Raw genomic sequence first — 27,087 nt, 5'->3', positions numbered from 1 at the left:
TTGATGAGAATCGAACAGGCCATCTCTCCCAGAGCCCTGCAATTCCTTTGGCAAGTACCTCTTATTCCAAATTCATTTTTCATCAGTTCCAGCAATCTTATTAGTCCCTGACACGAGTCCCATTAAAAATGCTGCCAAGGCAAGACAGAATGCATCATTATATCCAACCTTCCACCATTCACGGTACACCACTATCTTGATGTCTCTGGGAACAGGGAATGTGACAGAGTGATAAATTAATATTTCTTTAGGCGGACTTCAGAGGACGTGTACAATTTCTCAAGTTTATTTGATGTAATAGTTTAATGAACTAAAAGGCCACGTTGTACAGTAACTTTATAAAAGAAAGGCATCATTACATCCTATGGTAGCCAAACGCCCTGTTTGAATAAATAAAAATGCATTAACGATCCAGAGAGGATCCACTGATCCATCTTTTCTTACTCTTGTGAGCAAACCAAGTGAAAATTCAGTTTGGTGGCACCCATTTAATTAAGAGATTGGGGCAATTTACGTCCCATTAAAAGCAATTGAGTTGTAATATACTGCAACTAATTTTTTTGCAATTGTACCAGTGGTTGTGATGAAGTTGATCAGGTTGTGACAAATTGGTTACGATGATGTGGATCTGAGTAAGAGAAGCAGGATTGGTTCAACATGGTCATCGGACATGATTCATTTTCACCACTAACCTTTCAAGGAGTATATAACCCTTATACTGATAAGGCATGAATACAAAAAGAACCGTCAATTATAATTTTTTTGAGTAATACTGTCTAGTACATGTTTTTGTCTCACACTAATGATTATAATGTACTTCTAGCTGCACTAATATAATTATTGGTATTGTTATCATCTCAATACAAAAGTCTATAATGTAGAATACAATATGTATAGATATATATTTATATCGCAGTTTTAGTAACTGGTACACAAGATTGAATACAATATAGTTTGCAGGCTACTGCTGCCAGATATTTCTATCATACAAAAAAAGCCCATCTTCCCTGAATTTCATCATTCACGGCAAAGCTGAGCCGTACTTACTATGACCCGTGGCATTTGTTAAACCCATTAAATATCATCCTCCTGACCCAGCAAGAGAAATCTATGTGTCTATGGAGACCAGAATTTGGAAAAATTCCATTATTTGAATGATGACTCGCAGAAATGTGTTGTCGAAGGCTTTCATGGCTGGGATCACATATATAGATGATCCCCAGAGGTTATGAGGTATATAGTATGGAGAAACTAAACAAGGAAGGTTTATATATCTGTCTGTTGGAGGACAGTGTGAATGTTGTAATTAATCACCTTGATTACCATTAAATGGCCTTCCCAGATTCACATCCTGGCCTGGGGGAATTCTTTGTTCAGAGTTGTTAGCAGCCCCTGATTGATTCATGTCTGGATTTCTTCTGTTTTCAGAGTATTGCTCCATATTTACTGTTCTGATTTTAGAGTTTTTTTAACACTAATAGCCAGATTTTGTTCATTTTCATGGTATCCTCCTTTCTATTGAAATTGTCCACATGCTTGTGGATTTCAATGGCTTCTCTGTGTAGTCTGGCATGATAGTTGTTGGAGTGGTCGAGCATTTCTGTGTTCACATCATACTTGTGGTTTGGGGGCTGATCACAGAAACGCTCGACCACTCCAATAACCACCATGTCAGACTATACAGAGAAGCCATTGAAATCCACAAGCATGTGGACAATTTCAACAGAAAGGAGGAAACCATGAAAATGAACAAAATCTGGCTGCCAGTATTAAACTCCAAAATCAGAACAGTAAATAAGGAGCAATACTTTGAAAGCAGAAGAATTCCAAACATGAATCAATCAGGGGCAGCTAACGGCTCTGTACAGCGGATTCCCCCAGGCCAGGATGTGAATCTGGGAAGGCTATTTAATGTTAATCAAGGTGATTAATTACAACATTCATACTGGCCTCCAACAGACAATAGTTCTTTTCCCCCACCCAGGAACTTCCACAGATATATAAACCTTCCTTGTTTAGTTTCTCCATATACCTCACGACCTCTGCCATAGATGTGGGCGAAACGTCAGGAGAGAATACTTCTGGAACATGGCCATGCAACCCGGAAAACACACAAGAACCCTGACTCCCAGAAACCCAGCTAGAATTTGTCATTGCCCTACTGATTGTGGAATTATGCAAGTGGTCCAACATTTTGTAACATGCTCTGGTGCAAACACAAGAGACATGAAAATGCCTTCATCTCCTCTGCTCTGGTCACCAAGTTTGAGCCTAGCAAATTGAATTCCAGCTCTCCCAGACTTTGACCATGGATGGTATTTGCCCCATTGCCTTGGCCTTAACCTTCTTCTTCTTCTGAACCACTCCATGATCATGAAGTCCTCCAGCCCCTTAGGTTCCAAACCCCAATCATCCAGAATACGACCCTTGCCAATGGCCACCCAAATTGGACTTTCTCCAAATCTGGGTTCCCCAGATGTTTTTGGCCTACAACTCCGAGAAATCCCAGCCAGTTTACCAACTGTTAGGATTTCTGGGAGTTGAAGGCCAAAAACATCTGAGGAACCCATGTTGAGAACCACTACTCTAGATCCTTCCACACCACCTCAGTCACTTTATCTGTCCTACTGGATCTCTAGAGGTTCCAGATGTTGGATAGATATACTGTGACCATCCAGATACTCTTGGGCTCCAATTCACGTCTGCCCCCAATCTCAAGTATGATGTGAATTGTAGTGCAATATCTGGAAAATCAGACCTAAGATCAGGGGTCCCTAAACTTTTAAAACAGGGGGCCATTTCATGATCCTTCGGACCGCTGGAGGGCCGGACTATAGTTGGCCACCGAGCAGTAATAAATAATAATAATAATAATAATAATAATAACAACAGTAATAAAAAAGAGGGTTGGAAGAGACCCTTTGGGCCATTGAGTCCAATCCCCTTCTGCCTTTGTGCACCGAAAGCAAAGCACCCCTGACAGATGACCACCCAGCCTCAATATTAATAATAATAATAATAATAATAATAATAAAGAGGGTTGGAAGAGACCCCTTGGGCCATTTAGCCCAACCCCCTTTTGCCTTTGTGCACCAAAAGCACAACCAAAGCACCCCTGACAGATGGCCACCCAGCCTCAGTGTTAATACAGTAGAGTCTCACTTATCCAAGCTTCACTTATCCAAGTTTCTGGATTATCCAAGCCATTTTTGTAGTCAATGTTTTCAATATATCGTGATATTTTGGTGCTAAATTCGTAAGTACAGTAATTACTACATAGCATTACTGCGTATTGAACTGCTTTTTCTGTCAAATTTGTTGTAAAACATGATGTTTTGGTGGTGCTTAATTTGTAAAATCATAACCTAATTTGAGGTTTAATAGGCTTTTCCTTAATCCCTCCTTATTATCCAAGATATTTGCTTATCCAAGCTTCTGCCGGCCCGTTTAGCTTGGATAAGTGAGATTCTACTGTAACAACAACAACAACAACAAAGAGACCCCTTGGGCCATTTAGTCCAACCCCCTTCTGCCTCTGTGCACCAAAAGCACAAGCAAAGCATCCCTGACAGATGGCCACCCAGCCTCAATGTTATTATTATTATTATTATTATTATTATTAATAATAATAATAATCCAGCATATCTATCTTGTTTGCTGTGTCATAATAAAATAATAATAATAATAAGGGTTGTAAGAGAAGAAGAGACCCCTTGGGTCATTTAGCCCAACCCCCTTCTGCCCTTGTGCCGTGGGGGCCGGATAAATAGCTTCGATGGTTTGGGGACCCCTGCCTAAGATTATTCTGCATCTTCACCAGTATTAGATTCGGATGATGCACCCCATGATGCACTCTGAGTTGCATTACGATGCTCATGGAGATCCTACAGAAGAGTACATATATTTCAGGAGAGATGGCTATCCCATTATGGACCTCTTGATAACACTAATTACCCAGAGAGATAGCTGGATTGGGAGCGGCTTTGCGTTTTGGTCTAGGACTGGAGACCAGGGTTTGGATTCCCACTTAGCTATGGAAACTCACTTGGGTGGCTTTACACATTTGTTAAAACCTCAGAAGAAGGCAATGCTAAACTCCTCTAGAACAAATCTTGCTAAGGAAACCCTGTGGTACATTTGCCTTAGGGTTGCTAGAAGTCAATCATGACTTAAAGGCATGCATCAACTGATGGACCCAGAACCAAGGATTTGGATGAACTGGAGAGGGCTAAAATATTGCTTGATAATACTAGAAAAATGTCCTGGAATTTTATGCATATATGATCTGGATCTTCTTTGAGGGAGGGAAGAGAGCTTGCAGTCGTTGGAAATCTTCAGCAGACTATCTACTGAAGGAAGAAGCATATAAATATACAGTATTTAATGCTTTGGTAGAACATTGGGGAATATCAAGTTAATGTTTTGGATTCCAAAACATTGCAAAAACAGTCATTTCATAGAATTCAGTCCAGCTACCATTCATCTTGGATTAAAGTTGAAACCAAACGTGTGATTAAGGTTAACTGGACTAAAGAAAGGAAATATTTCAAAAATAGATTGTCGGACACATTCTGTCTACAATTGGGTTTCATTCAACAAAACTCTGCTGAATTGCGGAACCGAGCACAAGCCTCCAAGATGCCGAAGATGGGGAAAAGCCTATATATATACCTCTATCTATGTACAATTGTCTGTCAGTCTATAAAACGACATTGAATGTTTGCCGCATATGTGTGTTCTGTGATCCGGCCCGAGTCCCTTTCAGAATATAAATACAGTAGAGTCTCACTTATCCAACACTCGCTTATCCAACGTTCTGGATTATCCAACACATTTTTGTAGTCAATGTTTTCAATACATCATGATATTTTGGTCCTAAATTCATAAATACAGTAATTACTACATAGCATTTCTGTGTATTGAACTACTTTTTCTGTCAAATTATATACACGTTTTTAAGGTTTTTATAATGTGTTTTAACAATGTTATTAATACCTCACAACCTCTGAGGATGCTTGCCATAGATGTGGGCGAAACGTCAGGAGAGAATGCTTCTGGAACATGGCCACACAGCCCGAAAGACATACAACAACCCCAATGTTATTAATAGATCTGTTTATATTGTTTTGTTTTTATGATTGCATTTTGGGCATTAAATTTTGCCAATTTTTGTAAGCCGGCCTGAGTACCCTCGGGTGAGAAGGGCGGGGTATAAATGTTGTAAATAAATAAATAAATAAATAAATCTGTTGTATACATCGTGATATTTTGGTGCTAAATTCGTAAATACGGTAATTACTACATAGCATTACTGCGTATTGAACTACTTTTTCTGTCAAATTTGTTGTATAACATGATGTTGTGGTGCTTAATTTGTAAAATCATAATCTAATTTGATGTTTAATAGGCTTCTCCTTAATCCCTCCTTATTATCCAACATATTCGCTTATCCAACGTTCTGCCGGCCCGTTTATGTTGGATAAATGAGACTCTACTGTACTGTAAATAAAGAAATACATAACCAATTTAAGTCATATTACATCTTCCTTGGACTCAGGTATATGCACAAATAAGAAATCACAGCCAAACCCAGTATACTTCTTCAATAGCCATATTTTCTTTAAAAAATTCAAACTAATTTTTTAAAAGTTCAGATATAAACGAGGCAAAACATAACGTGCGAGTTTGAGCTCGTCCTCACTCATGGGTTATACGATTGCCTTAACATTGAACTGAAAATCTGGGGCAAAACAAAAAAATATCACAGAACCCAACAGCGCTAATGGTTTACACTCCAAAAGGCACAAAACACACCTCACAATAAGATGACTCCTCTCCCAGGTTCAACAAATGCAATAAAGGGAAGGAGTAGAGCCTGGCTTTTTAAAAAAGATATAGCGTATGCCAGCATTTTGGAAAGCTGATTTCAACACACTCAACCAAAAACCAAGATAGGAATTGTTATCGAAGGCTTTAATGGCCGGAACCACTGGATTGCTGTGAGTTTTCTGGGCTGTATGGCCATGCTCCAGAAAAATTCTCTTCTGACCTTTTGCCTGCATCTATGGCAGGCATCCTCAGAGGTTGTGAGGTCTGTTGGAAACTAAGCAAGTGGGGTGCATATGTCTGTGGAATAATGTCCAGGGTTGGAGCCCCCGATGGCACAGCGGGTTAAACCACTGAGCTGCTGAACTTGCAGACCGAAAGGTTGGCGGTTCGAGTCTGGAAAGCGGAGTGAACTTCCGCTATGAATCCCAGCTTCTGCCAACCTAGCAGTTTGAAAACATGCAAATGTGAGTAGATCAATAAGTACCGCTTCTGCGAAAAGGTAATGGCGCTCCATGCAGTCATGCCGGCCACATGACCTTGGAGGTGTCTACGGACAACGCCGGCTCTTTGACTTAGAAATGGAGATGAGCACCAACCCCCAAAGTCAGACATGACTAGGCTTAATTTGGCGGTTCGAGTCTGGAAAGCGGAATGAACTTCCGCTATGAGTCCCAACTTCTGCCAACCTAGCAGTTTGAAAACATGCAAATGTGAGTAGATCACTAAGTACCGCTTCTGCGGGAAGGTAATGGCGCTCTATGCAGTCATGCCATTGGCCACATGACCTTGGAGGTGTCTACGGACAACGCCGGCTCTTCAGCTTAGAAATGGAGATGAGCACCAACTTCCAGAGTCAGACATGACTAGACTTAATTTGGCGGTTTGAGTCTGGAAAGCGGAGTGAACTTCTGCTATGAGTCTCAACTTCTATGAGTCGGACCCGACTGGACTTAATGTCAGGAGAAAACCTTTATCTTCACTAATGTCCAAACTAGTAATTAGTGAACTAATGTTCACTAATGTCTGTTTGAGGCAAGTGTGAATGTTGCAATTGACCACCTTGATTAGCATCGAATCGCCTTGCAGCTTCAAAGCCTGTCTGCTTCCTGCCTGGGAAAGAAAGAGTCTTTTCTCCCACCCTGGACATTCTACAGATGTATAAACACCACTTGCCTAGTTTCCAACAGAACTCACAACCTCTGAGGATGCTTGCCATAGATGTGGGTGAAACGTCAGGAGAGAATTCTTCTGGAACATGGCCAGACAGCCTAGCAAACTCACAGAAACCCAGATACGAATTGCTTTTCACCAGATTCTTTTTGGTCTATAGCAGATGGCGCTTTGCCTTTGACAGGGATAGGGAACAGATATTAGGCCCCATCATCCTTCACGATTAGCCATGCTAACTAGAATGGATGGGCTTTGCTGCCCAGTGATATCTAAAGAGCCAAACAGTTTGCATCCCTGACTTGTGTGTACTCGGATAACAATACGGTCTTATGGCTAGACCCGGTTACAAAGAGCCCTTTTGGATTCCAAATCCCAAATCCCACCCTTCCCAAGGCTACAGATTTGCTTTTGAAACTGAACAAAGAAGGAATACATAACCACAATCACACTGTCCTCAGATTCGTCAAATTTCCGAGAGTGCCATCACAGCTCTGATCTCTCTGATGAAATGCATACTGTACAAGAATTACTATAACCTCTCAATATAAAATTCCCATTGGTCCAGGGAAGAATAAAATCCTCTCTCTTCCTCCATTTCCAATCTTGTAAAATAGTTTTATCTTCTTTTCCAAAGGAGGGGGAGGGATTCGCTTGCCATAATGTGTAAAAATTGAAACCAAGTCACCATTCACTTTGTGAAATGCTTTGTTATTTAAAAGGAATAGCTTCTTTTTAAAAAGAGGGTTGGATCAGGAACCCAGAACTTCTTTGCATGCTCAATTGCTGCATTCTCTTGGAATATCCTTTTCCAGTGAACAGTTACAACTATTTCCATGAAAATACCAAACGGGATATTTGGAGCACTGTTATATACAAGGTCGTGGTGTATTCCTCTGCCACGGGAATCATGATTTCATAGTGCATATAGGAACCACGATGACAAGGATGACTGTACAGGCAGCTGCGGCAATCAAGGCAGCGATTTTGCAAACTTTTGCTCTTCGGAATTCAGCTTCTTTGCGCTTTAATAGTGAGTCATAGCCTGGCGTGTATATGTCCTCCATCCAGTATTCCAAATTGTTGGGATTTAAAGATTCTTGAGTCTGGAAAAGAAAAAGAGTAAGAGGAAAGATATTACTTTTCCCCCTTCTTTCTTTTATATTTTCAACTGGGAAATAAATCATACCATTTACAAATGAAGGTAAGGAACAAGTCAGAATTCATTCAGTCTTATTAGGGCTGGGTTAAGATGAATATAGATATATAGGGCTTGCAAATATTGCAGGGGAAATGCACACACACACACATAGAGATTTCTAGATATAAACATAGATATATAGGGCTTACAAATACAGTAGAGTCTCACTAATCCAAGCCCGCTTATCCAAGCCTCTGGATAATCCAAGCCATTTTTGTAGTCAATGTTTTCAATATTTCGTGATATTTTGGTGCTAAATTCGTAAATACAGTAATTACAACATAACATTACTGCGTATTGAACTACTTTTTCTGTCAAATTTGTTGTATAACATGATGTTTTGGTGCTTAATTTGTAAAATCATAACCTAATTTGATGTTTAATAGGCTTTTCCTTAATTCCTCCTTATTATCCAAGATATTCGCTTATCCAAGCTTCTGCCGGCCCGTTTAGCTTGGATAAGTGAGACTCTACTGTATTGCAATAGGGAAATGCACATATATAGAGAGAGAATTTGCAAATGTTTCAGGGGGAAATGCATATGTGAAATTAGTATATATAATTATAGATTTATCTAGTACCTCTGGTGGTACAGTGTGTTAAAACGCTGAGCTGCTGAACTTGTGGACCAAAAGGTCTCAGGTTCAAACCCCGGGAGCGGAATGAGCGCCCGCTGTTAGCCCCAGCTTCTGCCAACCTAGCAGTTCAAAAACATGCAAATGTGAGTAGATCAATAGGTACTGCTCCAGCGGGAAGGTAACGGCGCTCCATGTGGTCATGCTGGCCTCATGACCTTGGAGGTGTCTACGGACAATGCTGGTTCTTCGACTTAGAAATGGATATGAGCACCAACCCCTAGAGTCGGTCACGACTGGACTTATTGTCAGGGGAAAACCTTTACCTTTACCTAACCTTGAAGATGAAAGAATGTCAACACAAAAAAGGCTTGGCCATGTCAACCAGATTAAAAAGCTAGGCGGAAGTTGATCTTATTCCAAATGGAAGTGCCCGTTGTTACTGTGCGTTTAGAAGAGGATGTGTCTTGTGTCTGCTGAAAAATCCAGGCATTGACAATAGGCTTTCCAAAGTTGGCTTCATTTGCCTGCCTGCTTGCAGATTTGCAAGGGGAGAAAGGAAGCTTATTATACAGCCACAGTCTCATGCTCCCCTGCTGCAATGCTTTCTACTATTAATTTGGCAGCCTTGTTGAAAACAGGCTACACGATGTCCTCAAGATAAGTCATTCCAACACCTTATGACTGAAATGTTGACTGCTAAAACCCTTGGGCTTCAGGATGGCTGGTTAATTAATCCTCAGCCTTGAAACCTGTGAAAAGCATCAGGTCTATGTGGAACCGGGACAAAGAATCACAATCTAAAAGAAGGACTTGGGTGGGATTTTGGAAAACTCTGAACCCATCAAACTGAATGCAGCAGCTGTGGACGACTGCCACGCCTGGCATCAGCTCACCGAATCTCGGGCAGATGTCCAGGTCCTAATGCCTTGCCGTGGCACAGAACTCTGCTGAGGATCATCTTCAGATTCCCATACTCTGCACCTCGAGGTATCCATTGTCCTTTGTGCTCCATAGGACAATTACATCACATAGCGGTGATGTTATTTGGATAAGTGCTTCACTCTTTGGAGGAAGATGAAGCAAAGGGAAACCAAGTCACCTTCTAGGGGTGAATTCTTGGGCTGCAGGCCCCGTAATGCCATTGGTTTTGCTCCTCTAGGATAGGGCACAGAACAGAACCCCATAAGCATCTAGGGGAAAGGTCTCCAAACTATGTATCTATTTACAGTATTTATATTCTGCTCTTCCCATCCCAAAGGGGACTCAGGGCAAATCACAATGCACATATACATGGCAAACATTCAATGCCATTAGAAATCCAGCATATAGACAGAAACAGAGGCAATTTAACATTTTCCAGCTTCCGGCTTCATGAAGGTATGCTCGATTCCGGCCACAGGGGGAGCTGCCGCTTTATCATCGACTTTTGACACCGAGTCCTTGATGGAGTATTTCCTCATTCCTTTCCATGTGCTGCTGGACGTTTTTTATGGTGTCGTAAATTAGTTAAATTACCCTCCCCGCATAAAGCGGTACCTAAATTTTCTACTATCTTTCAAGCTTCTTAGGTCAACAGCGAGCTAGGCTATTAAATGGTTGGGATCTCAATCTGACCCAGGCTTTGATCTCATGACCTCTTCTTCAGTAGTGATTTATTGCAGCTGGCTACTAACCAGCTGCGCCACAGCCCGGCCCGTTAAATCCATACTGCCAACCAGAGGTCCCCAATTCCTGTCCTTGGACGACATCAGCCAATACAGTAGAGTCTCACTTATCCAAGCTAAATGGACCAGCAGAACCCTGGATAAATGAATATCTTGGATAATAAGGAGGGATTAAGGAAAAGCCTATTAAACATCAAAATAGGTTATGCTTTTACAAATTAAGCACCCAAACATCATGTTTTACAACAAATTTGACAGAAAAAGCAGTTCAGTATGCAGTAATGTCATGTTGTAATTACTGTATTTACGAATTTAGCACCAAAATATAATGATATATTGAAAACATTGACTACAAAAATGGCTTGGATAATTCAGAGGCTTGGATAAGCAAGGCTTGGATAAGTGAGACTCTACTTTACTTACAAATACATAACCTCATGCAGTAAATAGTGCCTGTTATCATGGGGAAAAGCATGCAAAAGAAATGACATCCCCTTGAAAATATTGTGACAGATACAAAATATGCTCAATTTCCCTGCATACATGAAAGGCGATAGAAGGGAGCAGCTAAGACCCAGACCACTAGTATTGCAAAAGATGTCCACTCACTTGTAGGTCCAAAGCGGCCAGCTTCCCTTTCTCGCCAGAGTTCCTCGTGTATTCCTCAATGGTCCAGGATGGCTGAGTCCGCTTGACTTCCACAAGTTCCGTCAGGCGCATGTCCGTATAGAGTGGGTTGGTCTTCATGTGAGACTTGAGGGACGCAGGGTAAGGATGGGGGCTGAAGACTTGCTCGATCAGGTAGCCGTCTTTGGGAGGCTTCGAGTGTCTGTGCACCTGAGGGATTTCATATTGCCTGTCCACCTGCAACAAAATTCAGAGGTTCACAGAAGTCCTCACCTCCTGTCCGTGTTGCTGTGTTGCTTTCCAGCCATCCATTCCCTCTTCTAGGATATGATATTTCCCTCTAGTTTGCTGCATACCCCACCTTCTGTGGCTGTAGAGGAAACTGTTTGGTTTGGTGGATTTTCCCCCTCCCTTCCATCTATTTGGATTTGTCAATGTTGTGATTTCCCAAACATACTCATAAAACTATTTTTAGTGGTTTCGTTTTGACTATATACACTCCGAAAGTGAGACAGAAGACCTCCAATGGGTCTCCAATGGCTCATGGGTGTCCAATGTCTGAATTCAGATTCTGCTGGGACCGAGCCACAGGCTAGCCAGAGTCAGGATGAAGAAGAAGGGGATTTTGGTTTTCAGATACAAGAGTCAGCAGAGTCAGAAGCTGATGGCATGGAAATGCAGGCTGACTCAGAGGCTGGAGACTTGCAGTTTGAGCAGAATGAACTGTTGACCCCAGAAACTATAGATAACAGACAGGCTGACATTCGCAGGGGTCCCCAAACTAAGGCCCGGGGGCCGGATGTGGCCCTCCAAGGTAATTTACCTGGCCCCCGCCCTCATTTATAATATAATATTTTTATATCAGTTTTAATAATATAATATATTGTATATACATATAATATTGATAAGAATATTATCATTTTATACAATATAATGCTAACAATAATACCATATAATAATATTAATTATATGTTATATATTACACTAGCTGTGCCCGGCCACGCGTTGCTGTGGCAAAGTATGGTGGTATGGGAAATAAAGTATTGAGGAATTGGTGGTAGTTAAGGTAAAGGGTAAAGGCTTTCTCCTGACATTAAGTCCAGTTGTGTACGACTGCACACTGGATCATATGCAGTGTGGAGTCAAGATAATCCAGTTCAAAGCAGACAATATAAGATTATAAATGGGTTATATAGCTGTGTGGAAGGGCCTTGAGTCTGCACTGCCATATAATCCAGTTCAAATCTGATAATCTGTATTTTATAGGCAATGGGGAAGAGGCCTAAGTGAGGCCTAACTGCCTGTGCCCTGGGCTGCGTGGGTTGCTAGGAGACCAAGTGGGCAGAGCTTAGCCTTTTAACTGGCAGCAATTGCATAAAAACAATTATTACTCTCTCTCTAATTAGGACTTTATTTTTCTTTTCTTTTTGTTGTATGAACGTAGAGGCATGGATGAGGGGTTGTGCTGCCAAGTTTACTGTTTCTCGGATGTGTAGTTTTGTTGTTTTGTCCTAGGCCGAAATTTCATTACCCTTTTATATATATAGATATAATGTTACAGTATAGTGGTATAGTTCAATATAGTATAATGCTAATATTGTGCTATGCTAATAATATAATATATTGTATGTACATACAGCTGCTCTGAGTTCCCTTCGGGGTGAGAAGGGTGGGATATAAATGTAGTAAATGAATAAATAAATAATTTTGGACTTAGGCTCGCCCAAAGTCTGAAATGACTTGAAGACACACAACAACAACAACAACCCTAATTAACCTGACTATCTCATTGGCCAGAAGCAGGCCCACACTTCCTATTGAAATCCTGATAGGTTTATGTTGGTTAAAATTATTTTCATTTTTAAATATTGTATTGTTCTTTCATTGTTATTGTTGTTTTGCACTACAAATAAGATATGTGCAGTGTGCATAGGAATTTGTTTGGTCCCCCCCCCAATGATAATTTGCCCCCTCAACAGTCTGAAGGATTGTGGACCGGCCCTCCGCTTTAAAAGTTTGAGGACCCCTGAGCTAGAGAGTTCAGTCCCGTCTCAGGTGCAAGATAACGATAGCATAAGCAATGATTTATCTAGGGAGGACCGTCTATCTTGGAGGGGTTCTCAGGTCCGAAGGAGTGAGAGACTGGCGCGCAAAAAAGAGGCCAGCTCTGGGAAAAGAAACGCCTTTCTGGGTTGCTTTTAAAAGTGTACTTTACAGATAGCTCTTTGTCAAAGCAAAGCCTCGCTTCCTCTATGTGGATGTTCTTGTCTCATGTATTTCTGGATCTTTGTACTTTTGGGCCTTGTTCTTGGAATCTACTGACTACTGCCTTGCTTTATGGATTATTAGTTTTGCTGTGTTTTATGGACTAATGGACCTTTTCATGACTTATGATACAGTTGGATTCTTATTGACTCTTTCATTGCAACTTTGAAAACCTTTTTGATTCCCTGCTTGATTTATATAACTGCTTTGCTTAATAAAACTTCAAAAGACTTTCTTCTGTGTCTGACTGGATATCTATAGCAAGGTGAACTACTCTGAGGTGTGATAGATTCTTGGTACATTTTACAAAAGAGTGCAAGAAGCTAGAACGGGAACTAATATTTTCAGGAAAGCTTGCTAATGTTCTTCCCCAGGAAGTAAAGAAAATGTACCACCATGTTGATTTTATGTGTCTCTGTTAGCTACACAAAAAGTACAGAAGAAGACATAGATCAGAACATTTCCTTGAGCCAACACCTACCTAGGTATTTGCAATGGAAACTTACAGAATCTGTCTCCTTCTCCTGCTAAGGTATTCCAAACAGACTCAGATTATGTATGTATGTATGTATGTATGTATATATATATATACACACACACACACACACACACACACACATTTGTGTTTTATATATATATATATATACACACACACACACACACTAGCTGTGCCTGGCCACGCGTTGCTGTGGCGAAGTATGGTGGTATGGGAAGTACTGAGGAATTGGTGGTAGTTAAGGTAAAGGGTAAAGCTTTTCCCCTGACATTAAGTCCATTATAAATGGGTTATATAGCTGTGTGGAAGGGCCTTGAGTCTACACTGACATATAATCCAGTTAAAATCAGATAATCTGTATTTTATAGGCAGTGTGGAAGAGGCCTAAGCGAGGCCTAACTCTGCTTGTCCCCTGGGCTGAGTGGGTTGCTAGGAGACCAAGTGGGCGGTGCTTAGCCTTCTAACTGGCAGCAATTGGAATAAAAACAATTATTCCTCTCCCTCTAATTAGGACTTTATTTTTCTTTTCTTTTTGTTGTATGAACGTAGAGGCATGGATGAGGGGTTGTGTTGCCAAGTTTAGTGTTTCTGGGATGTGCAGTTTTGTTGTTTTGTCCTAGGCCGAAATTTCATTACCCTTTTATATATATAGATATATATTTACAATATAATTTACAATAATATATAATAATTATAACATATTGTAATATGATATAATACTAATAATACAATATAATAATATTAATTATATATTATATTTTACATGTAATATTACTAATAATATTACAATATATTGATACAGTACAATATAGTAATTTATTACCAGTATTGTACTACGCTAATATAATATTGTATGTAAATTTAATTTGTAAGCCGCTCTGAGTCCCCTTCGGGTGAGAAGGGCGGCATATAAATGTAACAAATAAATAAATTATCTTCAGTAGGAGAGTAGTTTCAAAACTGCACATCTGTGCTGGAAAGGGTCTCATTAATTCCCTTCCATTGCAGTCACTGGGAGGATGATGGAAAAGAAAGGAGAGAGTGCTCCCGGAGAGAAGAACATTTCCTGATCGAAATGAGTCAGGAAGAGTTTGCACTTAGTGGTTACTTGGGCACAGAATCATACGGTAGGAGTTGGAAGAGATCTCATGGGCCATCCAGTCCAACCCTCTGCCAAGAAGCAGGAAAATTGCATCCAAAGCACCCCTGACAGATAGCCATCCAGCCTCTGTTTAAAAGCTTCCAAAGAAGGAGCTTCCACCATACTCCAGGGCAGAGAGTTCCACTGCTGAACAGCTCTCACAGTGAGGAAGTTCTTCCTAATGTTCAGGTGGAATCTCCTTTCCTGTAGTTTGAAGCCATTATTCCGTGTCCTAGTCTCCAGGGCAGCAGAAAACAAGCTTGCTCCCTCCTCCCTATGACTTCCTTTCACATATTTGTACATGGCTATCATGTCTCCTCTCAGCCTTCTCTTTTGCAGGCTAAACATGTCCAGCTCTTTAAGCCGCTCCTCATAGGGCTTGTTCTCCAGACGTTTGATCATTTTAGTCGCTCTCCTCTGGACGCTTTCCAGCTTGTCAACATCTCCCTTCAACTGTGGTGCCCAGAATTGGACCCAGTGTGATTCCAGGTGTGGTCTGACCAAGGCGGAATAGAGTAGCAGCATGACTTCCCTGGATCTAGACACTAGATTTCTATTGATGCAGGCCAAAATCCCATTGGCAGAACCTCACTACCACCATCTGGAACCCTTTCACATTGCATAGTTATTTTTTATTTTTAAATTTATTTATTAGACTTGTATACTGCTACTTCCAATTTGGCTCGGAGCGGTTTACAGAAATAGATTAAAACAATACAATTAGCTTTAAAATAACAATAAGAACAGACATAGCCCCGAGTTTTTCACCCATCGAAAGCTTGTCGGAAGAGAAAGGTTTTGCAGGCTTTCCGAAAGGCAAGTAGGTCTCAGATAGTTTGAGTTTCAACTGGCAAGGCATTCCATAAATAAGGGGCTACTTTAACTCCCATGGATCCATCCCATGAAATTCTGAGATATGCAGTTGAAAGAGTGCTATTCTTACCCTGTAGTATCTCAACAGACTAAAGTATAATCCACAGAATCCAGATAAAACTGCACAATGTGAAAGGGCCCAAGCTTGCTGTCTCTTTCCATTTTATGCATCTCTCTCTCTGCTTTCTCTATCACCCCTCGAAAGCACTAGGGATGAGTAAGTCTGCCTCAAATTCTTTCCATTCCAGGGTTGTTGTATGTCTTTCGGGCTGTGTGGCCATGTTCCAGAAGTATTCTCTCCTGACGTTTCGCCCACAACTATGGCAGGCATCCTCAGAGGTTGTGAGGTATGGATAAACTAAGTAAGGAAAGGAAAGAATATATATCTGTGGAGAGTCCAGGGTGTGGCAAGAGTCCTTTGTCACTGGGAAGCCAGCATTAATGTTTCAGTTAATCACCCTAATTAGCATTGGAAAGGTTTTTGTCTCTTGCCTAGGGGCATCCTTTGTTCAGTCATTAGCCCTCAGAGTGTTGGTTCCCATCTACTGTTTTGATTTTAGAGGTTTTTTAATATTGGTAGCCAGATTTTGTTCATTTTCATGCTTTTCTGTTGAAATTGTCCACATGCTTGTGGATTTCAATGGCTTCTCTGTGTAGTCTGACATGATAGTTGTTGGAGTGGTCCAGCATTTCTGTGTTCTCAAATAATATCCCGTGTCCAGGCTGGTTCATCAAGTGCTCTGCTATGGCTAATTTCTCTGGTTGAATTAGTCTGCAATGTCTTTCATGTTTGGGCTCTTGACTCTTGTTTGGGCGCTGCATTTGGTGGTCCCTATATATACTTGTCCACAGCTGCATGGTATCCGGTAGACTGCTGCAGAGGGGAGAGGATCCCTCTTGTCCTTCGCTGACCGTAGCAATTGTTGGATTTTCTTTGTGGGTCTGTAGATAGTTTGTAGGTTGTGCTTCTTCATCAGCTTCCCTATGCGGTCAGTGGTTCCCTTGATGTATGGTAAGAACACAGGATATTATTTGAGAACACAGAAATGCTGGACCATGCCAACAACTATTATGTCAAACTACACAGAGAAGCCATTGAAATCCACAAGCATGTGTACAACTTCAACAGAAAGGAAGAAACCATAGTTTCCATGTTGGAAACTAGGTAAGTGGGGTTTATATATCTGTGGAATAATGTCCAGGGTGGGAGAAAGAACTCTTGTCTGCTTGAGCCCAGTGTGAATGTTGCAATTGGCCACCTTGCTTAGCATTGAATGGCCTTGCAACTTCAAAGCTTGGCTGCTTCCTGCCTGCTTCCTATTGGGAGGTGTTAGCTGGCCCTGATTGTTTCTTATCTAGAATTCCCCTGTAACTTCAGAGTGTTGTTCTTTATTTACCAGTTTTTTAAATACTGGTAGCTGGATTTTGTTCATTTTCATGGTTGCCTCCTTACACAGAGAAACCATTGAAATCCACAAGCATGTGGAGGAAACCATGAAAATGAACAAAATCTGGCTACCGGTATTTAAAAAACTCTAAAATCAGGACAGTAAATAAAGAACAACACTCTGTAAACAGAAGATTTCCAGACATGAATGAATCAGGGCCAGCTAACACTTCCCCCAGGCAGGAAGCAGCCAGGTTTTGAATCTGCAAGGCTATTCAGTGCTAATCAAGCTGGCAAGTTGTACCATTCACTCTTGACGCAGACAAGAAGCCAGAATGGATGTCCAAAGAACTTCTAACTGAGCTAAAGCTCAAAAGTGACATGCACAAGAAGTGGAAAAGGGGAGAAATCACCAAAGAAGAATTCAAACGTATAGCCAACACCTGTAGGGAAAAGGTTCGCAAGGCTAAAGCGCAAAATGAGCTCAGGCTTGCCAGGGACATAAAAAACAACAAAAAAGGTTTTTTTGCTTACGTTGGTAGAAAAAGGAAGAAAAAGGAGGCGATAGGGCCACTGCAAGGAGAAGATGGGGTGATGGTGACAGGGGAGAGGGAAAAGGCAGAACTGCTTAATGCCTTCTTTGCCTCGGTCTTCTCACAAAAAGAAAGCCATCTTCAACCTCAGCAACATGGAATGGACGAAGGATTGGGGGAAATCATTAAGGAAGTGGTCTGCGAACACTTAGAAACAAATGCGGTCATTGCTAATAGTCAACACGGATTTACCAAAAACAAGTCATGCCAGACTAATCTGATCTCTTTTTTTGATAGAGTTACGAGTTGGGTCAATACAGGGAATGCTGTGGATGTAGCGTACCTGGATTTCAGTAAGGCCTTCGACAAAGTCCCCCACGACCTTCTGGCAAATAAACTAGTAAAATGTGGGCTAGACAAAACTACGGTTAGGTGGATCTGTAATTGGCTAAGCGAACGAACCCAAAGGGTGCTCACCAATGCGTCGTCTTCATCATGGAAAGAAGTGACAAGTGGAGTGCCGCAGGGCTCTGTCCTGGGCCCGGTTCTGTTCAACATCTTTATGAACGACTTAGACGAAGGGTTAGAAGGCACGATCATCACGTTTGCAGATGACACCAAACTGGGAGGGATAGCTAACACTCCAGAAGACAGGAGCAGAATTCAAAACGATCTTGACAGACTAGAGAGATGGGCCGAAACTAACAAAATGAAGTTCAACAGGGACAAATGCAAGATACTTCACTTCGGCAGAAAAAATGGAAATCAAAGATACAGAATGGGGGACAATGCCTGGCTTGACAGCAGTGTGTGCGAAAAAGACCTTGGAGTCCTCGTGGACAACAAGTTAAACATGAGCCAACAATGTGATGCGGCTGCTAAAAAAGCCAATGGGATTCTGGCCTGCATCAATAGGGGAATAGCGTCTAGATCCAGGGAAGTCCTGCTCCCCTCTATTCTGCCTTGGTCAGACCACACCTGGAATCACACTGTGTCCAATTCTGGGAACCGCAGATGAAGGGAGATGTTGACAAGCTGGAAAGCGTCCAGAGGAGGGCGACTAAAATGATTAAGGGTCTGGAGAACAAGCCCTATGAGGAGTGGCTTAAAGAGCTGGGCATGTTTAGCCTGCAGAAGAGAAGGCTGAGAGGAGACATGATAGCCATGTACAAATACGTGAGGGGAAGTCATAGGCAGGAGGGAGCAAGCTTATTTTCTGCTGCCCTGCAGACCAGGACTGGCTTCAAACTACAGGAAAGGAGATTCCACCTGAACATCAGGAAGAACTTCCTCACTGTGAGGGCTGTTCGGCAGTGGAACTCTCTTCCCCGGACTGTGGTGGAGGCTCCTTCTTTGGAAGCTTTTAAGCAGAGGCTGGATGGCCATCTGTCGGGGGTGCTTTGAATGCGATTTCCTGCTTCTTAGCGGGGGGTTGGACTAGATGGCCCATGAGGTCTCTTCCAACTCTACTATTCTATGATTCTATGATTCTACAGGCAAGAGTTCTTTCTCCCACCTTGGACCATCCACAGATATATAAAACCCACTTGCCTAGTTTCCAGCAGACTTCACAACCTCTGAGGATGCCTGCCATAGATGTGGGTGAAACCTCAGGAGAGAATGCTTTTGGAACAAGGTCATGCAGCCTGGAAAATTCACAGCAATCTAACATTAGGATAATATGCATAAACTCCATTAGAGTGACTGGCACACTGAGCAACATTTTGCTGTGGGATGGGAAAGGCAGGTTGGACATGCCATTAGGTAAATAATATAGGGGTGTTTTCTATATTAAAAAGATCACAATTATTCTTTACCTGAGATACAGCTAAGGAGAAAAGAAGTTGACTTGACAACGCAGGCCAGTAGTTACAGTAATTGATTATTGTGCTTTGAAGGCATTTGGTGGGCCCTTGGTTTCTATGAGCCTCCTGACTCACACTACATCTTTTTGTGGCATCATGTTAAAAATATGGATCGAACTGACATTGAAAAATTACCTCTTTGGATTTCCTGTGCCAGTCTTTGTTTTCCTCCCCGCCTCGGTCTTTCATCTCTTCCTCCGTGATGCCTGTCTGGGTGGTGTACGGGATCGCTCGCCAGTCTCTCGGGGAGTTAGAGATGCTGGCAATCTTGGATTCGGTGGCGCTGTTTTCTTCTGTCAGTGACCTCGAGGACCTCCTGGTGAATAAGCTTTTCTTTAAGGCTTTCACCCGAAGGCTCTCGCTGTTGCTGCCACTGGCATCTGAACAGCACCAGTCTGGATTATTCTCTAGTTTGCTGCCGTGTGAAGAATTATTGCGTGAAAATATCCGAGGGGAGGTACTTTCTTCCGACTGAGCTTCACTTGTCAAGGAATTAAGGTCTAGCTGGACGCTCACTTTCTCCGGCTGCTGGATTTTTTCATCCAATTTGTTCAGCTTCCCCAGGACCTGGGAAATTTCGTCCCTGACACTCGAGAGAGACTCTAGTTTCTTTTCAATTTCCCCAATCCGTAGAACCAGTTTGCACACGCTGGCCTTCAGCTCATCGTCGGTGCCGCTGATTTCCATCCGAGACGCTTTGTCCAGCTTGTTATTCCCATTGGCCATTTTGGCTAAGTGGTGCTCGGGGGAGCTTTCGCAGTCAGATTTGTTTATCTGGGAAAGCGAGCCTGTGCTGTTGTAGCAGGACGACTGCATCACCCCCGAAGACCCACAGATGCTCATGTCGTCCAAGAATCGGAAGATATCACTGATATCATCGCTTACGATTTCGGAGTCGTCGTCGGACTGCTTGAGAGAGTGTCGCTCGCTGTATTTGTTCTGACTCGGGTGGCCCGCCTCCTTGCATTTCTTGTGTTCCGGCCCTTGTTGCTCGGTCTGTGTCCCAACACTGTTGCTTTTGTCCATGCTTAACAACTGGGCAGAGGTGCAGTTGATGCTTTTGTCTTTGAATTTCTTTATGGGCTCGTGCTTCTCCACTTCCAAAATGGAGGGAATGTCTTTGGATTTATGCCCGTTTGGCTTCACAGCGTAGTTTAGCTGCAACATTGACTGCTGATCCTTGGGGCTAAGATAAGGCTGGTGCCTCTCAGCAGCAGGGAAATGGGAAGGCTGGCCGTTTGAACTCTGGTACCGAGGTTTTTCTTCGGACTGTTTCCTGTTTAAAAAAGATCTTTCAAAATCAGGCACCTCTTCTGTATTCAGGCTCCAACTCTTCACTGGCCATGGGGTTTGCTTGCTTGGTTTCCCCAACCACCGTTTGGTATCTTGTGGCCCAAGAATGGTTGTTGGCCCAAAGTAAGTAGATGCCTGGAGATCATCTAAGCTTTCATGCTTGGCTCGCCTTTTATCGGGCACAGGGGAATAAATGGGGTTCAGGTATTGACTGCTGTATGGCATTTCAAAACTATGATTGAAGAACGCCTGCGGCTTGGAGGTCTCCTTCTGGATAGGAGGTTCTGCCAGGTCATCTGCTTTATCAGTGGGCGAGATCAAGTTGGGCGAGATGGTGATGAGATTGTGGAAGTCCTCCTTGAAGATGTTGCGCTTCTGAACACACGACTGCATGACGAAGGGCTCGTCGTTGGACATGAATGTCTCTTTAATGCTTGCGTTGATGGGCAAGGAGTCCTGGTCCGAAACAGACTCTGTTTCTATGTTCATGGGGAAGTAGGTACTCTGCATCTCACAAGGGGGAGAGTTTGCAATAGCATAGGATGCTAAGGCCTGCAAACGATCAAGAGAAGCTGCTCGGCCTTTCGTTTCCTTATTGAGCCCAAGTAAAAAGTTAGGCTCGGAAGCTGGTACAAACTGTGGGCAATCCTTGCAGTCTATCTTCTGGCATTTGGGAGCCCTGAGGTTCGAATAACCCCAGCTGAATTCTCCGTCCCTCAACTCACAATTAAGTACGCAGTCCAACATATCGCATGCTTCTGGGTCAGGAGGACAAGCCTCCACCGATCCTTTCTTCCTCACCTTCTCTCGGGCAACGGGAAGCTTCTCCTTGGCCACGCCACCATTCATCTGTATCAGGTTGAATATTGTCACAATGTCTGCCGCGACCATGATCTTCTTGGACTGCTGGTTGTTGACGGTACATCTCATTTTGTCCTTGAATAAGGTGGCAGGGAAATTGGGATCCAGGCAGGCAGTGTAGAAAAGCACACTCCTTAGCTTGGCGAGTTGGGACAAATCAAACCTGGCACATAACGATTTGCAGAGGTCTTGATAGGAAACCGTGTTCTGCTTGGTATCCAGTTCCTCTAAAATGTTGACCAGGAACACAGACGAGTCCTGACTGGCATCCATGGCCGATGGGTTTGCAAAGTTTGTAGTTTATCCCAAAGGGTTTATTCCAGTTCTACATTGACACAGAAAAGAAAACCAAAGGTAGTTATCCTAAGGCACTTACAATGTATACATCTGAATATTTATGAACCACGATCATTATAGCTTTCAGTTTAGTCAGTTTTCAGTATTGTATCCCTTCCTCATGGAAGAGTATGATAAGCAAATGACAGAGAGCTACAAACTGGAAAACAGGGTTTTGGGGACAAGGGAAAATAAAGAAATCTCACAAAATTTCACATCTGATGTACATGGATGACCTGAAGCTATATGGGAAAACGGAAACTGAAATCCAGTCTCTGACCAACACTGTCTGAATTTTTAGCACTGATATCAGCATGGAGTTTGGTTTGGACAAATGTTCGACAGTGGCATTGAAGAAGGGAAAAATCATTGAAAGTGAGGGCATAAATATGCCTAATGGCCAAACAATAAAGTGTCACCAGCCAGAGGCCTATAAATATCTGGGCATATTACAGCTGGACAACATCAAGCATGAACATGTGAAAACAAATGCAATTAAGTCCAAAATAAAAAAATCAGCTGATGACCCAAAATGCAGACTGTGCAAGGAAACCGATGAAACCATTGATCATATCCTCAGCTGCTGTAAGAAAATCGCACAGACTACAAACAGAGGCACAACTATGTGGCCCTAATGATTTATTAAAACTTATGCCTCAAGTACCACCTCCCAGCAGCAAAGAACTGGTGGGATCACAAACCTGCAAAAGTATTGGAAAATGAGCACGCAAAGGTACTGTGGGACTTCCGAATCCAGACTGACAAAGTTCTGGAACACAACCCACCAGACATCACAGTTGTGGAAAAGAAAAAGGTTTGGATCGTTGATGTCGCCATCCCAGGTGACAGTCGCATGGACGAAAAACAACAGGAAAAACTCAGCCGCTATCAGGACCTCAAGATTGAACTTCAAAGACTGGCAGAAACCAGTACAGGTGGTCCCAGTGGTGATCGGCACACTGGGTGCCGTGCCAAAAGATCTCAGCCGGAATTTGGAAACAATAGACATTGACAAAATTACGATCTGCCAACTGCAAAAGGCCACCCTACTGGGATCTGCGCGCATCATCCAAAAATACATCACACAGTCCTAGACACTTGGGAAGTGTTCGACTTGTGATTTTGTGATATGAAATCCAGCATATCTATCTTGTTTGCTGTGTCATAATAAAATAATAATAATAATAATAATAATAATAATAATAATAATAATAATAATAATAATAATAATAAACAACTTTATTTTGGTACCCTGCCTCCATCTCCCCAAATGGACTTGGGGTGGTTTACATATGGCACAAAGTGCCTAAAACAACGCATAAAATAAACACAACAGTACAATACAAAATAAAACCACTAGTATATAAAATAACAATCTGAACTCAGAACAGCACCAATAACCTAAACATCCCCTCCTTCCAAACGCGCATGCAGAACTAGCAACCAGACAAGTTCTGGGCTCTACTAGCATGACCACCAGATATGATCCAGATACTCAGAACAATCCTAACACAGATTGGATTGTTGTGAGTTTTCCGGGCTGTAAGGCCATGTTCCAGAAGCATTCTCTCCTGACGTTTCTCCCACATCTATGGCAGGCATCCTCAGAGATTGCGAGGTCTGTTGGAAACTAGGCAAGTGGGGTTTGTATATCTGTAGAATAATTTCAATGAGGGGAGAAAAAACTCTTGTCTGCTGGAGGAAAGTGTGAATGTTGCAATTACAGTAGAGTCTCACTTATCCAACATTCTGGATTATCCAACGCATTTTTGTAGTCAATGTTTTCAAAACATCATGATATTTTGGTGCTAAATTCGTAAATACAGTAATTACTACATAGCATTACTGTGTATTGAACTACTTTTTCTGTCAAATTTGTTGTATAACATGAGGTTTTGGTGCTTAATTTGTAAAATCATAACTTAATTTGATGTTTAATAGGCTTTTCCTTAATCCCTCCTTATTATCCAACATATTCACTTATCCAGCGTTCTGCTGGCCCGTTTATGTTGGATAAGTGAGACTCTACTGTAACTAGCTTCATTAGCCCTGAATAGCCTTGCAGTTTCAAAGCCTGGCTGCTTCCTGACTGGGGGACTCCTTTGTTGGGAGGTGTTAACTGGCCTTAATTGTTTCTTGTCTGAAATTTCCCTGTCTTCTGGGTGTTCTTTATTTACTCAATCAAACAAGAGTTCTGACAGGAAACAATCAGGGCCAGCCAAGAAAAGATTTCCCCCAGGCAGAAAGCAGCCAGGCCTTAAAGCTGCGAGGCTATTCAATGCTAATCACGCTGGCTAATTGCAACATTCACACTTTCCTCAAACTGCAAGAAAATAGATTCTAGATAAACATTTATGAAGAATGAGGGAATAGTAAACACATCCCATTTCCTGATGATTACACTTTGCATGCATTGAACCTGCTACCTGCTGTGATAAAGGGATCGGATGAAGAAAGCCAGTTCCCAAGGCAGTCTGGAAGTGCTGATAGACGTCAGACGCAAAAGATGTGCTTTGAACAAAGGTGTTAATATTTCTCTGATTGCTTAGAGGAGGAAAACAACCTCTTAAAGGGCACATAGAGCAGGCTCTGAAATCATCATTTTGTCTCATGTCACCCTTCTGTTGAATGCTAACACTGTGCAGCCATCTGCCAATGAGAAATGTGCAGGTCTCTCTCTTTGCGTAACTGGCACTTCTGAGATATTGACAAATGCATCCATGTGGAGAGCTGGATCAGGTTCCATTCAGCCCAATCCACTATCTACAGGCAGCAATCGTGCCTGTTGGGGTCGGAATGGGGCGCCCGGACATGTGATCCAAAAATGAAGAGTATTCTTTGTTTGTTTATTAGATTTGTGGGTTGCTGTTTTCAAACACAGGCAGCTCCCAAGTTATTAACTAGATGGGTTTTCAGTGTAACTCCAGCTATATATATAACGGTGCTCCATGCAGTCATGCTGGCCACATGACCTTGGAGGTGTCTACGGACAACGCCGGCTCTTGGGCTTAGAAATGAAGATGAGCACCAACCCCCAGAGTCGGACACGACTAGACTTAACGTCAGGGGAAAACCTTGACCTTTACCTGCCTTACTCAAAAATCAGAGGAATTCCAGACAAGAAACAACCAGGGTTAGCTAACACCTCCCAACAAAGGATTCCCTCAGTCAGGAAGCAGCCAGAGTTTGAAGCTGCAAGGCCATTCAATGCTAACCGAGGTGACCAATTTGCCTGAGGCAGAGAAGAGGTTTTTTTTTTTCTCCCACCCTGGACATTATTCCACAGATACATAAACCCCACTTGCCTAGTTTCCAACAGACCTAGTTTCTACATCACAGGAAACCTTTACCTCTGTGTGTGTGTGTATCTATCTATCTATCTATCTATCTATCTATCTATCTATCTATCTATCTATCTATCTATAGCCTCCAGTGGCACAACAGGTTAAACTATACTAGACTTTTAATGCCTCAAATGATTGTTTTAATATTTTTCTTTTACTTATGTATTGCTTAAATTATGACTTGTTTAATTAGTTTTTAACATTAATGCTTGTCTTAACTATTTATTTTATGATGTTATATGATATGCTGGGCTTGGCCCCATGTGAGCCGCTCCGAGTCCCCGTTGGGGAGATGGAGGCAGCATACAAAAATAAAGTTATTATTATTATTATTATCCACTGAACTGCTGAACTTGCTGACCGAGAAGTTGGTGGTTCGAATCTGGGGAGGGAAGTGAGTTCCCGCTGTTAGCCCCAGCTTCTGCCAACTTAGCAGTTCGAAAACATGTAAATGGGAATAGATTATTATTATTATTATTATTATTATTATTATTATTATTATTATTAAACACTGAACTGCTGAACTTTCTGGCTGAGAAGTTGGTGGTTCGAATCTGGGGAGGGAAGTGAGCTCCCACTGTTAGCCCCAGCTTCTGCCAACCTAGCAGTTCGAAAACATGTAAATGTGAATACATCCGATAGGTACTGCTTCTGCGGGAAGGTAACGGTGCTCTATGCAGTCATGCTGGCCACATGACCTTGGAGATGTCTACGGACAACGCTGGCTCTTTGGCTTAGAAATTGAGGTGAGCACCAACCCCGAGTCAGACACAGCTAGACTTAACATAGTCAAGGGGGTTCATCTAAATCAGTGGTTCTCAACCTGTGGTCCGTGGACCACAGGTGATTTCCAAGAACTAAACCGTTACTACACCATTACAACAACAACAACTGGTCTTGTGAAACCCTCTAATAATACCAAGGCTTATTAAATATGGTTTTCTGTGGGAGAGCAGATGGCGACTATTGGATGGCATATGTTCTGTATCAGAAACTAGTGGAGATGCGGTCTATCCAGTGCAGTTTTCTGAATCAGCACACCAGATAACGAAAACAAATCTAAAGTTGACCAAAAACTGATTTGTAACCCTTTTGGTACTAATGTTGGAGAAGGATTGGGGGAAATCCAACCCCAAATAGGGAAACAAGTTGTCCAGGAACACCTGGCCTCTCTAAACGAATTCAAGTCCCCATGGCCAGATCACCTACATCCAAGAGTATTGAAGGAACTAGCGGAAGTTATTTCAGAACCACTAGCAATCATCTTCGAGAGTTCTTGGAGAATGGGAGAAGTCCCAGCAGATTGGAGGAGGGCAAATGTGGTCCCTATCTTCAAGAAGGGAAAAAAGAACGACCCAAACAATTACCGTCCGGTCAGCCTCACATCGATACCAGGCAAGATTCTGGAAAAGATCATTAAGGAAGTGGTCTGCGAACACTTAGAAACAAGTGCGGTCATTGCTAATAGTCAACACGGATTTACCAAAAACAAGTCATGCCAGACTAATCTGATCTCTTTTTTCGATAGAGTTACGAGTTGGGTCGATACAGGGAATGCTGTGGCTGTAGCGTGCCTGGATTTCAGTAAGGCCTTCGACAAAGTCCCCCACGACCTTCTGGCAAACAA

At 42.2% G+C, this 27,087-nt stretch overlaps 1 protein-coding gene across 2 annotated transcripts in view; it reads right to left on the bottom strand.

Annotated features, from left to right (window-relative positions):
* Positions 1-264: 264 nt before the first annotated feature.
* minar1 (membrane integral NOTCH2 associated receptor 1) overlaps positions 265-27,087 on the bottom strand; it is a 41,133-nt gene continuing 14,310 nt past the window's right edge. Inside the window, exons 2-4 of one of the 2 annotated variants that reach the window (XM_003225898.4) lie at positions 19,762-22,105; positions 11,049-11,303; positions 265-8,102 (exon numbers count right to left, since the gene is read on the bottom strand). In XM_003225898.4, coding sequence (XP_003225946.1) covers positions 7,905-8,102; positions 11,049-11,303; positions 19,762-22,053 — 2,745 coding nt within the window. In that variant the 5' untranslated portion in view covers positions 22,054-22,105 and the 3' untranslated portion in view covers positions 265-7,904. Of the gene's footprint in view, positions 8,103-11,048; positions 11,304-14,331; positions 16,843-19,761; positions 22,106-27,087 lie in introns of those variants that run through there. The other variant, XM_062963045.1, reaches the window with a different exon arrangement.

The sequence above is a fragment of the Anolis carolinensis genome, unplaced genomic scaffold (assembly GCF_035594765.1).
Source record: "Anolis carolinensis isolate JA03-04 unplaced genomic scaffold, rAnoCar3.1.pri scaffold_11, whole genome shotgun sequence".
Lineage (NCBI taxonomy): Eukaryota > Metazoa > Chordata > Lepidosauria > Squamata > Dactyloidae > Anolis > Anolis carolinensis.
The sequence above is the reverse complement of the archived record's forward strand: the minus strand, read 5'-3'. Positions and strand labels throughout refer to the sequence as shown.